The sequence below is a fragment of the Larus michahellis genome, chromosome 4 (genome assembly GCF_964199755.1).
Source record: "Larus michahellis chromosome 4, bLarMic1.1, whole genome shotgun sequence".
Classification (NCBI taxonomy): Eukaryota; Metazoa; Chordata; class Aves; order Charadriiformes; family Laridae; genus Larus; species Larus michahellis.
The window spans coordinates 47,678,759-47,693,923 of record NC_133899.1 but is presented as its reverse complement, the minus strand read 5'-3'; the positions used below and the strand labels follow the sequence as shown (position 1 = coordinate 47,693,923).

The 15,165-nt window shown below is 47.0% G+C and overlaps 2 protein-coding genes across 6 annotated transcripts in view; one reads left to right on the top strand and one right to left on the bottom strand.

Moving 5' to 3' along the window:
- Nucleotides 1–321: 321 nt before the first annotated feature.
- ACP2 (acid phosphatase 2, lysosomal) lies at nucleotides 322–9,636 on the bottom strand. Its single transcript, XM_074584446.1, has 11 exons — nucleotides 9,386–9,636; nucleotides 9,198–9,293; nucleotides 9,041–9,127; nucleotides 6,684–6,836; nucleotides 6,249–6,347; nucleotides 5,994–6,083; nucleotides 3,618–3,750; nucleotides 3,454–3,542; nucleotides 2,723–2,829; nucleotides 2,316–2,491; nucleotides 322–2,233 (listed from the first exon to the last, which is right to left on the bottom strand). Exons 1-11 carry the CDS (start codon nucleotides 9,476–9,478, stop codon nucleotides 2,097–2,099), a joined length of 1,260 nt encoding a protein of 419 aa, XP_074440547.1. The 5' UTR covers nucleotides 9,479–9,636; the 3' UTR covers nucleotides 322–2,096.
- Nucleotides 9,637–9,649: 13 nt separating this feature from the next.
- NR1H3 (nuclear receptor subfamily 1 group H member 3) overlaps nucleotides 9,650–15,165 on the top strand; it is a 29,462-nt gene continuing 23,946 nt past the window's right edge. The window contains exons 1-3 of one of the 5 annotated variants that reach the window (XM_074584426.1): nucleotides 9,659–9,816; nucleotides 10,422–10,517; nucleotides 10,708–10,875. The gene's annotated coding sequence lies outside the window, so the exon portion shown is untranslated. Of the gene's footprint in view, nucleotides 10,028–10,421; nucleotides 10,518–10,707; nucleotides 10,876–15,165 lie in introns of all 5 variants that reach the window. The other 4 variants (XM_074584427.1, XM_074584428.1, XM_074584425.1 and 1 more) reach the window with 4 other exon arrangements.

Below are 15,165 nucleotides of genomic sequence, written 5' to 3'. Positions count from 1 at the left end.
TTCCACTGAACTGTTTCTGTATGGGGGAAGAAGTTATTGACCTTTCTGCAGGAGGGCTAAGAGACCTAGAACAGTGGTGTAAATATCAGTCATAGTAGTGCGTCTACAGTGGACCCTTCCACATTGGGCAGGATGCATTATAAGCTGTATCTACACATGGTTGCTGCAGTCAAAAATAGTTATCTCAATTCACACCCTGCTATGATTGTAAATCAGGGATTTACTTTGGGAGGGGGTGTACCGCAGCAAGTTCTGCCTGTTTTTCAACACTGAGCAACTGGTGCTAGCCCAGTGAATTCTTAGAGAAAAAGAGGAGTTGAGTTCAGTGCGAATTTGATTTTAATAAAGAAAAGGAAATGTATTGGAGCAATTACAGAAAGTCATTCACAGTCAAAATGTCTAAATCATCATAGAAACCTTTGCTCTGCGTGTGCAAAATTTGCTGCCTTTAAAAATAATAGGTCTGGTCGTCCTAAATGCACTTTCTATGTCTTTCTTGTGCCTGTTCTCACAGGCAGTAGCCTTTCCTTTATGACTGTCTCACTGTGCAGGAGACCTACATGATATCTTCAGAGGACAAAAAGGTGAGGAAGATGCTGAGAACAGCAAGCTGCTTCTGCTGATTTAGAGTTCCCATGCTGGCAGATGCCGATTATGGTGTAGGGAAAAGTCCCCATGGTACTCCATAGGGGAAGAAAAGGAAACGTCTGTAACATAAGAACTGGCTTCTGCCGCCAAGAGGGGAAGAGAACTGCAGCAGAAAGGGAAGTAAAAGCAAGAAGTGAATGTGCAGCATCACCATGTGAAGAGCCTGTGCTTCTGGTGCCTGCCGCAGTCTCTCATTTTCTGCCAAAAGTTACGAGGCAGGTGGTGAGCGCTTGGCATGAAGTTCCCTGCAGCAGCTGCAGTGCACAGAGAGGACAGCCTGGAAAAAGAATCACACGTTGGACAAAATGCCGAAACATGGCAAATAAAGGGATCCACAGTCACCTGCAAACTCTGTTCCTTAATGGGGTTTGTTTGTTGTCCATCCATTAGGGAAGACAGATAGGAAGAAAAACTACAGAACTTGGCATTTAATCTAGTCTTAGGTAAACAATTCTGCTACATCTCTTTAATTACAGCATAAAAACATTCTACTAGTAAAGCAGAATGGGCTTATAGCTGAGATTTGGACTACCTGCAGTACACTATACTGCCTGTAATAGGTACTTGAAGTTCAGAGGTGGGGAAGTCAAATTCAAAGGCTGAATCTTTAGATTCAGCCCAAGTTTCTTATCTATGGGGACTCTCCTTTCTAGAGCCAACATTGCATGAGAAATTGGGTGCAGGCTTGCTATGGTCACAGGAATTCATCTCTCTGATGAAGCATTTAGAGCTTCTTTGGATAATAGGTAACCTACTCTGAGCTGAATCCTAGAAACTACTGCCAGGTTTTCAATCTTGTCCTAATTCCAGGCCAGTTCTCCCTTGAACCACAATGTGAGGAGGGAAGAAAAGACCAGTTGCCAGCAGCAACCTCAAGAAACACTTTTCACTGTCTGCCATCATCTGCAGCAGTTCCCCCTGCGTGGACAATAGATGAGTCTCGGTGCATTGTTGGTGAACTGCGCCTTCTGCTCCAAGCCCAGCCGTCCCACCATCAGCAGCCCAATGGCTTGAGAGAAAAGCACTCAAAGCAGGCTGACCCTGAAGAGAGATGCAACTCCTGACTGCACCGGATGTCACAGCTGCTGGAGGTCCAAGCCCCTCTGCCACAGTCATGGTGACTGGTAACGTTCACAATCACTGAAAGGAGGAAAACTCTTGACCAGCTCCAACTGGCCACGTTGGGAATCCCAGACTAGGTAATGTGTATGAGGACTGGGGGCACCACACAGTATACGGGCTTCAGAATTAAGGTGTCATTTCCATTAGAGTAGCTCAGTCCTCTCTCCCTGGGATGTCACCTTTAGAAAGCATCCAAAAATCACGTCCAGCTTCATTCTGGGAAGGCATGGCCAAAGCAGAAGAATGCTCAGTAACCGAAGGTGCCCAATCATCCTTAGGGGCAACACTGCTCCCTCCTACTGCCGGGGAAGGAGTTGAAGCAACTGTCAGGCCTGCTCTTCTCCCTCATTGGAAACATGCCGGTAGCCAGGGGGCTGAGACTGTATGCGAAAGAGTACAGTCAAAAGGAGGATTATAAGGAGAAGAAGAATGGATCCACACACAGCCAGACCCACAAACAGTTCTGCAAGGGAGAAAAGAAGTGGTCAACATGGTACTGTCCAAGCTTTACCCTTCTGCCGTGCTCTGGTCCATCAGGGGCTCACCTGTGTCATGCACTCTGCTTGCTACCTGGCATTCTTGCTCCCAGTCCTGGGGTACAACAGGATCTGTGAGTTCCAAGAATCTTTGCAGTGGGCATCTATGCTGACAGCCAGGGATTGTCAGTGGGAAGGGTTCCTTTCCACTCTCGTTCCGGAAGAACATCTCCACAGAGAAGTTACTGAAAACAAAACAAAATACAGTTAGATGATGGTTTGAGTTATTTTTATCCAGCTAAAGTCATCCCTTCCCAAACACTCGGTGTGCACAGCCTTTACTTTATGCTGGTGGTAGTTTTCCTCCTACGAGTCTGCCACCAGGAGCAAGATGGCATCCTCCTAGGGTGAAGCCTAGCCTAGGTATCTAACCCTTGAGGTGAAATCACAGCAGACATCTTTACTGCAGCCCTCACCCATCTTCCTCTTGGTACAGCTCAAATAAATGACATGAGGCGTATGGTGCTTGAATCTTGTTGTAGACATCTAGAGCCATCTGCAGTGCCACAAGTGTGGTGTCATGCTGAGAAAGAGGGAAAAAAACCAAATCAGTCACCCTTATGGATGTGGCAGGGCAGCTCAGACCATACCAGTAATGGACAAGGCAGTGCTGAGGGGATGTCACCTTTGTAACTTCCGTTTGGAAGAAGGGAGAGGAACTGCACTTCTAGAATGGTGATCTGTGACGGTGCCGGAGAAGGGGAGGAAGTGAAACACAGCCATATATATCCTGCATTGTTCTTTTAAGAATGAATCTCTAGGGAGCAATTTGGGAGAGATGCTTGACTTTCCAGTCAGTAGGCTGCTGGAAAGGGGGGATGGCTCTCTATCTACACTGCTGAAACAGCACATCTGAGTAGCATCAACCCATCTACTAAATAAATACAGCAGTGGCTCCCCAAAGTTTGCCAGTCTCATCCGCAAGCCTGAGCTAACAGGAACAAAGCGCAAGTTGGGAATTTTCCTTAGGGGCCCCAGAGGAATGATGCTAGATCTTGCACATCCCACCCAGGCAGTGGCAAAGGTGCACATCCTGGTCACTGTGTGGGCTGTAGAGAAGCCAGAACGGGTTAAAACTATCACCACGCCCCAGTCCCCTTTGAGGAGGAGGAGATGGATAAAAGCTAGCCCCCAAGCTCTGACTTACCGCTGAATAGGCAAGTAGTTTCAGGTTCTGGTGGGCAGAAACATTTGCTGCTTTGGTTAGGTTTTTCCTTATGTGATCCAGCAGGACCCCTGATCAAAAGGAACAGCTGGTAAGAGGCAAAAACTAGAAAGAGCTGCACAAAGCTCCCTCCCCGGTGCACTTACCGCCTTGCAGACGAGCTTTTTCTACCCGATTGTAGATCCCAAACAGAAATTCAAAACCAAAATCTTTTAGTTGCTTCAACTGAGTCATGACATCTGGTGTCACCCATACAGGCAAATCCATTTTGTGTGCTTGCTAGAAAGAGAAACAGAATACTCATTCGCAGGTAGCACGGACTGCAGATTGATCAGAGAATGGGAGCCAAGGTGTGTGGGGCCCGTCCCATACTGCTACTGATTTCCTCTATTATTTTAAATATGCCCCTTTTCTATTTGCGCTTCTGTCCTCACACTGCTGTGCTGCATACAAACAACATTATGTGGGTTTTAATGTTGTTTCAGAAACTAATGAAGAGAAGCATAAAGGTTAAAATCTAGGAGCTACATTTCTGTGAAAGCACAACTGGAGTGCAGGGTTATGTCGTTAATGCTGATACAATAATCTTAGGGCTTTTACTTTATGTGGGGCTGATTCTGCCCTGTAGATAGCATGCAGTCAAAAAAAACCACAAAAAACCCCACAAAACCCAAAACATGAAAAAGCACAAACTCAAGGTTTCTGGTGTACCCACAGCAGAATTTCCCTGGAGGCTCTGAGGGACACTGAATAATACTGGAGAAAGTTAGCAAGCATGCTGCAGACGTAATACTGGGATGCACCACTGACGAAGCCCAGTACTCAAACCCAGAATACACACAACTGTGAACCAAGAGAAGAATTTGCTTTGCAGCCAACCCATTACAAGAAAGGATTAGTTATACTGGCAGAAAAACAGCAGTTGTGGTTCCCTGGCATTACTCGGAGCAATTTGCTCTGCCACATCCCATTAAACTGCCAGAAGATGAGGTTGAATATCCTTAAGCGCCCATTCTGTCTGAGTGGTTTGGAAAAATTCCCATCAGCAACTTAGATATTTAGTTAGTTTTTTCAATAATTTACAAAGAGAATAGCTGGTAATTTCAGCCATTTCTTGGACTTTTTTATTTTCTCCAGCCAGATGGTAGAATGAATCTACTGGCTCAGGTGAGAAAAACAATCCTCTCTTCACAGCACTGTTAGTGAGAAAAAAGGAGGAAGCCCAAAGCAGCTGAAGAGACTGATCAGCCTGAGGGCATAGTTTTGCGGGTAAAACTCCCTCAAAACGTTCTGGTTTCATTTTGGGACACTGAGCTATTCTTCAAGTTCTCGGGGATTATAGTGATTGTCAGCTGGCCGCCTGGGCCCAATCTGCAAGCTCTTTAAGTGAGTCTAGAAAAAGAAGAGGATTTGAAATCCTTCATCTCTTTGACCAAAGGATTTTTTTGTTACCGACAGAAGTTGCTTCACTGTGATCATTACAAGACAGGAGACTGAGTTTGTGATACCAAGGGCAAATTTACATAGGGCAGTGCAGCTCTGGACTGGAATATTCTCAACTTGCAGCAACTCAAGCTGGTATTTTATATAGCAACGTGCAATTCCATGCAGATTTATCTTGTACATCCCCAAAAGAGCACATACTACTGTATACCACTGCCAGCATGACAGAGTGTCAGAATGTTTGGGTTTACTGCTTCTTCCACAACTGGCTAGTTTGACATGAAAGATTTCTGTAATTTACTTCATCAAGGTGTACAGTTATACACAAATAAACTGGTGTGCAATGACTGTACGTCGCCTGGATACGTGACCTTTACTTTAGCATTGTCACAGCACAGCTAACCCAATTTCTCATTTCATTTAGGCCTTCATGAGATGTGCTTTCAACAAAACTCCATGTGAATATAGAGTTTGGTGCCCACCCCAGACAGTAAAAGGGTAACATCTGTCTGTAGAGTCTTTCTCTGGCAAACCTTAGAATAGGTCAAAAACCAGATGTGGATGAACCCCACTTAACCTAGAAGGGCATTATTTTCTTTTAGACGTGGCATTAACAGAAGCACAGAAAGAAAAGTGATTGATCTAAAGTAATAGAGAGAGGTAGAACCAGGAATAGTCCTAATTTAAGCTCACAAATTAAATCATAAAGTTAATACTCTTCAGTTTCCAGAGATGTCATTTCTACTTTACTTAACTCAGACTTGTCCACAGAGATCTAAAGATTTCAGATTGCAGTCATCAAAAGAGATACTTATTATGGAGGTGGGACGACTTCTGGCTCTGACACGATACACATCTAAGCTACAAAGTGGGAAGTTATAGGGTGCAAAAGCAGGTAATTCCTGGCACATGCCTCTAGTGAGCAGGAACAGTTATTCTGAAATTGGAACACTGTTTCTGACTGTAGGGTGGGAACGGTGAAAAATTGTTTTATGGGATTTTGCAAAATAATTTTCTGTCAAATCCAGTGAGCCCTAAAGACCAAATTCCCGTGGCTGTAAGATGATGGCCAAACTTACTTCACAGAACAGTGTGTCATACACACTCCAAACAGACTCGAGAGAGACATCCCAGATGCCAGTCTTATTTGCCACCATCTGCAGGAATTGCTGTAGGTATGAGAAAAGAGAAAGCCCTTCAGTTTTCTAATCTCTTATTACATGCATAGGTATTTCTACCCCTTTCTTAAAGCTCTGAGTATATATAGAGAGGTGATTGATAATACTTTAACTATGAGCTTAAGACCACCTTATCTCATGCAAACAATCACTTACCCAATTCTCTTTGGTCTTATTTACATATTCTGCTGAGTGCCGTGTTTCATTCTGTAGCTGTTCATACCGTGGACAGAGGGGCAAAGGAAACTTCAGTAGCTGGGCAGAGACAAGAAGGGCACCTAGGTCACCGAGAACACCGAAGTACAAAATTTGCAGTCGACACGTGCAACTGTAATAAAACCCTGACTAGCAGGATGCAGCTATAAACAGCCTCAAGTACTACTTTCTAACATACTCCAGATGGTGTGTGGTCTGCTGAGGTGTTGCAGATAACATGTTGAGTGAACACAGCCCCTGAATTCTCCTCTTGTTCTGAGAACAGAAGAACCTTTGCTAAGCAGGTCCCAGGAGAAGTTCAAGACAATCTGAACTGAGACTGAAGCAAAGACTTTCGGAGAAGTCAGCATGACACAGCACTTGAGACTAACTTACCTTTTCCTCGGACACAGGCACTGTGTGCACAGGGATGGGCTGCCAGGAGATGTTAGGGTTGAACACCTGCTGTCCCTCTGGGGGATACAGGCCTGCAAGATTGGCCTCTGCACTCATCAGCGTCCGATCACAGTCCGTGCTGCGGATGAAGATCTGCCAGGACAGGGACAGACTACATTACCATTAGTAACACAGTGGTGCTCAGACGGAGGACGATGCACTTGCTGAGGAACGTTTGCCAAGTGCCCTGCAGCTGCTCAGGGACAACAGGATAACAGGAGTTGAAGTGACCGAGCCTGCTGATGTCAATCTGGGCAAAACTATAAAGATGGACACAAAGACAATGTGGTGTGTAATACTGGAGCAGTCTGTTCGGGACCAGTGGGATAGCCAGATGCACTGTACAGAGATTACAGATAGAAAGGAGTCAGTAGATCAGGAAGAGTCAGAAAACGGCAAGACAGAGATACAGATAATAATGGGCGCAGATAGGAAATGCACTACATTTACAGATCATTGCAGGCTCTTGGGATTAATGGGCCAAGACTTACCATTCCAGAGCTCAGAGAGAGCGATCTGAGCCAGAAAGAAGAGAAATAAGAAAAATATAGAAAAGTTCAGAGCGTCAAAATGGCAAAACTTTGATATTCTGGTATCTGTGTACTGAAAACACTTAGGGGGAGACTGAAGAGAAAGCAGTGATAAAGCAAGAGGAACACAGAAGAAATCATGAAAGAATGTCCTAGAAAACAGCATGCTGAATCTGAAACAAGAAGAATAAAAAGCCAGAAAAGTGAAATACAATGTCAAGATTGAGATTTCTTTTTTTAAATGTTACATGAGGAGAGAGAAACATAAGGAAAAATACATATGCTCACTCTGTATAGCAGCTCCCATGTGAAGTGTATCTCAAAACTTAACAGTCATGAGGGGAAAAAAAAAAAGAGCTGTCTTTTCTCTGACAATTTCTACCCACTTTTACCTCTTAACTGTGGCTTGAAAACAACTGACCCTGTACTCATTAGACAGGATTGCTTTCATCCTCGGTAACCTCTGAATAAACAGAAAGGAAATGTCTCAAAAGATAAGGATCTAATTCTAGAAGTGTCATAAAAAACAATTAAGCCCTGAGCATACATGCTTTCTTCAGCACCTTTTGCCAGGGCTCCAGCTTGTCGCTGAGTCAGGTGACAAACGGTCATATGTCACCCAGAGGCAACACTTCGTCTAAGAGGAAGGTTGCTCAACTCGAGCAGGGGTTTGGGCTTGGTTAGCAGAATGGCTTTTGTTTGCATATGCCTTAGTTTGTTTTCCCTTCTCAAGCAAGAGAAGGAAAACAGTTTCATCTGGCAAAAGCTTTATAAGAGTGAAGTATGCTTGGAAAAGAACTACCGAGGAAGGTTAAAGGATCTGTGTTTAAGCTGATGCTGGAAGTTTTGTTGATGAAGCAAATGTCAAAGAAGGGATGTCACCTGAACAAGCTGTGTATTTACTGGGGAGACAAAAAAGGGGGAAAACAAAGACAAAAAATTGTATGAGGATTCTCTGCCCCATCTGGTCAATCACCCGAAGTGAGCTGAGATAAACTAACTGAACTGATGCAGAGCCAGCGGTAGCACAAGGGGGTCTCGACTGCCTGCTGTCCATCCGAACCATGCCACGGCATGCCTCTCTCATGGTGACGCTTGCTCACGTTCCAGTTGACTCACACCCCTTTGATCAGCCAGCAGGGGTATGTGGGGGGGATTTTCTATTTCCTTACTTTTTTTAATCTTTCGAATTTTCCTCTGTGCTTAGCACATGGTTCCACAAGGGCTCTGTAACTTTTTATAAAAGAAACCTACCGGTTTCTCAAGAACTAATATAAGGTGTGGCAACATTCTGGAAAGAGAGAGAGGAAAATTAATAGCTTTGGGCGAAATGAAGCTCTTGATGCTTTAGAGGTGGAAACAAAGGAGAGGGTCACTTTTGGGCAGTAACTGCTGCTTATGTGTACAGACTCCCACGAGACTATACCTGAGGCGCCCTGGGGAGGGGAGGGCAAGCACGGGCTGCATTCTTGTCAGCTGGCGTGAAAATAAAACAAACAGTGTCTCACAATTTCCAGTTAGAAGCAAGTACCAGCTAGCACACAGCATTCCTATTCTGTCCCCCTGACTTCAGAGCCGGGGGCTGCTGCCGCCCGACCCTGCCCCCGCCGCCGGGCTCGGGACAAGGCCTGTCCCCGCTTCCCCCCTTCTCCAGATCGGCGTCCTGCGGCGCAAACGGGCTGGGAAACAAAAATACGTTGAGACGAGGCCCGGCGCTTCCCTGCTCTCCCACCCCCTCCCCCCCCCGCCCCGAGCCCCGTCACTGACCTCCTGCCGCCGGTACGCGTCGCTGAGGAAGCCGCTGTAACGCCGCCGCAGGGCCTGGCCCAGCTCCCACTGCTGCCGCATCCCCACCTGCAACGGCACCGGGCGTTACCCCCGGCCGTGGCCCCGGTCGTGGCCCCCCCCGCGGCCCCGCACTCACCTGCGTGAGCTGCCCGAAGCCCTGCGGCCAAGCGGCCTCCTGGTAGGGGTCCCGCGGGTAGGCCTTGATGGGCGAGCGGTCTCCGTGCCGGTACACCTGCGGGCGGCACCGCGTTACCCCGGCCCGGACACCCCCGAGCCATCCCCGCTCCCGGCCCTCCCCCCTTTCCCCCTCCCCCGGCCCCTCACCAGCGTTACGAAGCGGAGGCTGCGGGGCCGGGCGGGCGGCGGCTGCAGGCAGAGGGCCAGGAGGAGCAGGACAGCGGCCGCACCGGCCGCCATGGCGCTTCCCCCCACACACACCTCCGCAACGCGGAACCGACCCGCCGGCGGCCGCGGGCTCGCACGGACACAGTTTCCCTGAGCACAGCGGAAGGCCCGGGCGGTCGCCGCCCGCCCCGGGCTCGCGGGGGGGCGGGGACGAGGGGCGGGGCCCCCTCGTCCCCGCCCCCCCGCGAGCCCGGGGCGGGCGGCGCCTGCACGTGACCCGGTGCCGCGCTGCGCGTGACATCACCTCAGCTCCGCCGGGACTAGAGGCCGGGTCGGGCCGCCCCCTCCCGCCGGCGGCTCGGGCACCTGCGCCACGGGGGGCGGCCGGACATCGCGGAGGAGCTGCGCCGGTAACTTTTCTCCTCGGTCCTGGCTGGGGCGGAGGGGGGTGAAGGCTCGTGCGCTCACGGCGGGGGACAAGGACGCGCTCTTCGGCCTCGCGGCCTGCGCCGGCCCGAGCCTTGACAGCGCTTCCTGAGGCCCGGTGCCGGCGTGGAAAGTGCTGGAAGGAAGGGAGGAGGCGGTGGAGCGTCCCGCCGAGCCGCCCAGGGCCTGGTGGGGGTGAGGGCCGGGCTGGAAGTGGGTCGGCGGCTCCGCCGGGCCCGCTCCCCTGCGCCGTGGGCGGGAGTGGGTTTGGTTCCTCGGGCTGAGATCCGGCGGTCCCGCATTGTTTGTGTTGCGGGTGGCGGGGCCTGTGCCGCCTCGGGCTGCGCAGCCGTGGCGCTGGAGGGGGTCCCCCCCACTAACGAGGTCGGAGAACGGGCGGCAACAGCAGGTGGAAGGACCTAGGGAGTTGGAGCAGGCGTTTTGGGAGGGGAGATCGGTCACTCGTGGCTGTTATCCTGCAGCCAAAGAGCCTAGGTTTGCTGTCTCCGAGATGCTGCCAGCTGCAGCAGGGAGATGTTTACTTGCTTTGTGGTAACTCGTCAGCTTTCCTCTTCCCTTGTCTCCTCAGCTCTGCATTTCTGTATCTCATTCACCTGTTGTATCCTGTCAGCCCAGATCCTGAGCTTTCTAGGTCACAAACTTGTCTGCACGGTGTTGTTAAAAGGTAACTTTGCTTACATTGGTGATGACTCTTAATTGTGCCCTCTTGCTGCCACTCATTGTGCAGCAGATTGTCCGCAGATGTGTCACAACAGGTCTTTCCTTATGGGCTGGAAGCAAACCTTGGACCGTTGGTGAAAGAGAAATACTTTGTCTCCTGAAATTTCTTCCTACCCTTTTTCTCTTTCCTAAAGGCACAGCTGGGCCCTTCACTGCAAGGCTTTTTTGAGGGAGTCTCCAACACTGAGTCATGTTTCTGACTAACCGTTTGGATCGCTGCGTGTCAGCCAGTTTCTGGCTATGACTGCAGGTTATGTTTGTCTGTAGGGAAGAGTCTTTTCAGCTCTGCTGCTTGTTTCAAGGTACGTGGAGTATCTGCTCTTCCACGGGTGTCAGGGAAAAGGCTATATTTGAGGACAGACAGAAGAAAAAGGAAAAGCTGTTTTTTTCACCTCGTTTAGTGAGTGGCGGGCTTGGTTTGTGGAGTAACTGAGTCTTGAGATGTAACCCCCCTGTTGAGGTAGAAACAGAAAAAAATGTCTTAGCTTTCAGTTAGGGAAGCAAATGCAGCTTGAAAATTTCAGCCAAGTGTTGCTGAGCTCAGCCCTTCTTTCCTTTGGGCTGTGGAAAGAGGGCATTGGACGCGGTACACATTGTGCCAGGACCAGATAGGGTTTGGCTGTTCTGTGCTTCTCTGCTATCGCATCTGCGGCATGTTTGACAGAAGATTACTGCTGCCGCAAGACTTGCGAGGGCAGACTGACTGCGTGGCTTTCTGGTGTAACCCCTTTTTTGAAATCTAGCACTGAGTTCAGTGATGTTTCTTTCTCGTATGTGCATGCACCCATGCATCCTCCTTCATCCGGGAAGGCCAGCTTTTGCAGGAGAAAAGCAGGGGTGAAAATAATTAACAATCTCCTCCCCCTTACACACACCCCCACACACACCAAATCAAAGGTGAGGGGAATAAACCGCTCAGGTAGGACAGAACATGGGTTGTTGTGGAGCTGCTCGGGAGATCTGTAGCTGCTGGAGGAAACCTGCAGCTACTTGTATTGTGAAGGGATGCAAGGAGAAGTACCATAGCAGAGACTATATATATAAATTGCCTAATCTAAAAAAAGAAGAAACGGGAAACTTTATCGCAGAATTAGTATGTCCTGGCTGTGTGCCTTGGGTAACCCTTGTCCGTTGTTTCCAGTTACTGCTGCTGCAGCTCTCTGTGCCGTGTCAGCCTGTTTCCTTTACCAGCTGGCTGTGCAGCGAGGAGGCAGGCAGAGGGTGTGCAGAAGAACAGGCATGCAGCCGTGCAAGTGCAGAGCATGAGTTTGCTACCTTGTCCTGATCTTGCACCTGCAGGAAGAGTCATGTTCCCAGTGTGTTAAAGTGCATTTGATGGCTATGACTTTTTCCACCCCCCGCCAAGAAACGTACTTTCTCTAGGATTAGTCCTCACAACTCAGCACACTTGTTCTGTGGTAAACAGAAGGATGAATTTTTTGCTGTTGTTAAGCGTTTGATCCAGTGGTGATTGTCTTGGGCCTCAAAAGTCATGTGTCTTGTAATCGTATCTGGTCTGTGATTGTATGGCTATGAAGGTTGACAGTTTTCAAAATTTTAAGTTTTGTATTTAAGGTCTGTAGCTGTTGATGTTTTTCAGAAGTTGTGTTGCTGTTTGCCCAAGGGAAGACTATAGAATATAATGTGCTTTGTCTTAAATGCATTGAAGGGTGATCCTGCTTTCTGCTCTGGAAGCAGCTGCTGTGAAAGTCTCATTGTTGCAGATGTGTGGGTCTTTGCATATTGAATAGGAAAGCTTATCAGATTGTATGTCACTCTCCCTCCCTTCCCTCCCACCCCCAAGTAATAAGATTCACAGATCTGATGATCTTGGAGAAAAATCAGTGTTTCAGAACTGAGGTGAAACCTGTCATAGGTGTCCCTGCCCATGGCTGGGGGTCGGAACTAGATGATCTTTAAGGTCTATTCCAACCCAAACCATTCTATGATTCTATACAAAGATACTTGTTTCACTAGGGGAAAATGTTCTGCTGGTCTGCAGAAGGATATATTACCTTGTTTTCTTCACAGCCTAATAATTTAGGAAGGCAGAATCACATTCTCTTGGCTGTGGAAACTGTCCTGTTGGGAGGGAATGCAGGGGAATGCTTCCTGCTGACAGGTACAGGTCCGTATTTAGGCTGCAAACAGGTTGAACTTGGTCATTAGATCATACTTCTGCTAATACAAGTACAACATTTGACTTAGTATTTTCGCTGGAGTTGCTGCAGCTAGAAGCTGTATTGTAGTCGAAACAGGTTTGAGATGTGTATAATATTGTTAAATTAGATGAGCTGTCTGTGTTTCGGCAGATCTTAACAATTTCTCTGTTAGAAGTGGTATGATGGGTTACTTTATCACTCCTGTGTGGTTTTTGTTCTGTGATTTCCTGCTCAGGACAAAATACCTTTTTTTTTCCCCATTTTTGGAGCACAGACAAATTCCTTTCTTGTGTCCTCACTAAAGAGGAGACACCCCTGGAGCCAGCATAGCTTGCACTTTTAGATCTGGAGATCTCGCAACCAGATTTCCTGTAAAGCAAAATTCCTTGCTTTATTGAGTGTCAGAGAATGTTAAGGTGATATACTCAATTTTCGTATAATTTCACTTAAAAGCTTGACAGTGTTTAAGTCAAGCATCTTATTTGGGGAGGGCAAAGGCTAATTAGGGTACTGCACAGAGGAGACCAGAGCACTTGCAGAGTACTCCAGTATGTTTAAAGGAGGGGAAAAGATAAATGTTTATTTAGCAGGAAGTTGATGAAGAAATTAAGAGAACAGTGTTAGAGAATGAGAAATCTAATTCTTGTTTTGAAGAGTCCAAAACTAGTGTCTGTAGGATTAAGGAGGAGAACTGTCTTGTGGGACTTGAGGATTGAAGCAATTTAAAAGCCGTGCTGCAGAGTCAGGTTTTATTGTGTACGCACAGAAACCTCTCTGAGATGTAAATAAAAGATGTTAGGTGAGTATCAGACTGATTGCTAAAGCAGATGACTGACAAGCGAGTAGGTGTCTCCTGGCATGTAAGGCTTTCTGGTTTGTTTTAAGGTTTTTTAAAAAAAAAATATTGGCAAATATACTTGTGAAATTTCAAGAAATGAACTGGGCATGGAAATCCTATCCTCTCTTCCTCCAGGGAGAGGGGCAGCCTTGGCCCACTGGTCCTACTGCAACTATGAAACAAACAAGGTTAATTGGCTTAAATCAAGGCTTCCCACTTGCTGATATAAATCATGATTAAATCTGGTGATTTAAATAATTCATTTAAGCTTTTTTTTTGCATTTGATATAAAAGGAAGGTTTATTCTAATTGGTTAGGCTCATCTGTTACTATTTCTTGCTAAACAGGATGATACAGTGTATCTACATACACCCATTTATGCTATTATATCACAGTAAATGTTTACGTTAGAAAATGGTCATTTGTATTTACTAGGTGAATAATTTCTTTCCTCATGACTTGTACAAAACTGCATTTGAATAAAGAGGTCAAATTAAATGTGCAAATTTTTTAATGATTAGGCTGTAATCACAGAAATCACACACTGAGTACATGAGAGAAATTATGCTTGCTGGAGTGTGTGCTATTAAAACCGACTCATTTTAACAGGGTAGTGTTATCTGTTCTTAGCAAAATGAACTGTTTATTTTTGGTCATTGTGTCCTTCCAGAGCTTAGAATGAGCATAACTCATCCTCCCTTGTCTTGTTTTTATTCAGAGATTGGAAGAGAGAAACACCTTCCCCCTGTTCTATGCTGCCTTCCTCAGCTTTGAGTGAACTAAACTAATTTAATAAGTGAATTGAAGAAACTAATCTTTCTGCCTTTTTAAGAAAGATTTTGTTTGGTACTTAGTGGATTTTGATGCTGCAGACTTGGTGACTTCCTGAAGTTTTGGGAATTACACTCTTTAAATGTTCTCCAGCAACCATGTGCTGCTTGGATAGGGGGTGCGTGTGTCTTTGCTTAAATGATTTTTAGGCTTTATCATAAGTTGTCGTTAACTTAGAAAATAAATTGAATGATTGTAATCTTGAAAAATGTATGTACAATCCATTTAAAGGAAAATGTTTGGTATTTAAATAGTCCATCTAGTGCCCCTATAAAATGAGGGCAAAGAAGCCAGCTTCTGCACCAGTTCTGTAGTGTATCTTGGTTGTCGGCGGCATGCATGCAGAAACGTGCCAGCGCAAAAAAAGGATTTCACATGCCATGCCAGTGAATTTTCCTGGAGGATTTTACACAGTCAGGCTGTCAGCAGTCCATGTGTAGTGGCTTCTTGCACACCTACCAGCAGGAACCCATGCACGAATGTTTGTGGGCATATGAAGTTGTACTGGAACAGCCTTTGAGACTTGCTCTGATGGTGTTTGCCTTGACATGCATGCAGACATGCACACACAGAGAGTCCTGTGGCCAGCTCTCCTCACCAGTGTGCTTTGGCTTGCGTGAGTACTGCCACCGAGGCAGGGCAGCTCACATAGCTGCGCTCTCTGAGAGTAGAGGGAGAAGCTGTCTGTCATCTTCCCTTCAAATACCAACTCTGTGATTCTGGTCTTCTGATTGACTGTTTTCCGCCCTTGGTTGATGTCT

What these genes read in the sequence shown, in the direction of transcription:
- ACP2 (XM_074584446.1), bottom strand. Translation starts at nt 9,478, where the DNA reads ATGGCGGCCGGTGCGGCCGCTGTCCTGCTCCTCCTGGCCCTCTGCCTG. An exon ending in AAAAGCTCGTCTGCAAGGCG is followed by an intron (nt 3,543 to 3,617) that starts GTAAGTGCACCG and finishes CCTTTTGATCAG; the next exon opens with GGGTCCTGCTGGATCACATA. An exon ending in AAGCAGAGTGCATGACACAG is followed by an intron (nt 2,234 to 2,315) that starts GTGAGCCCCTGA and finishes TCTCCCTTGCAG; the next exon opens with AACTGTTTGTGGGTCTGGCT.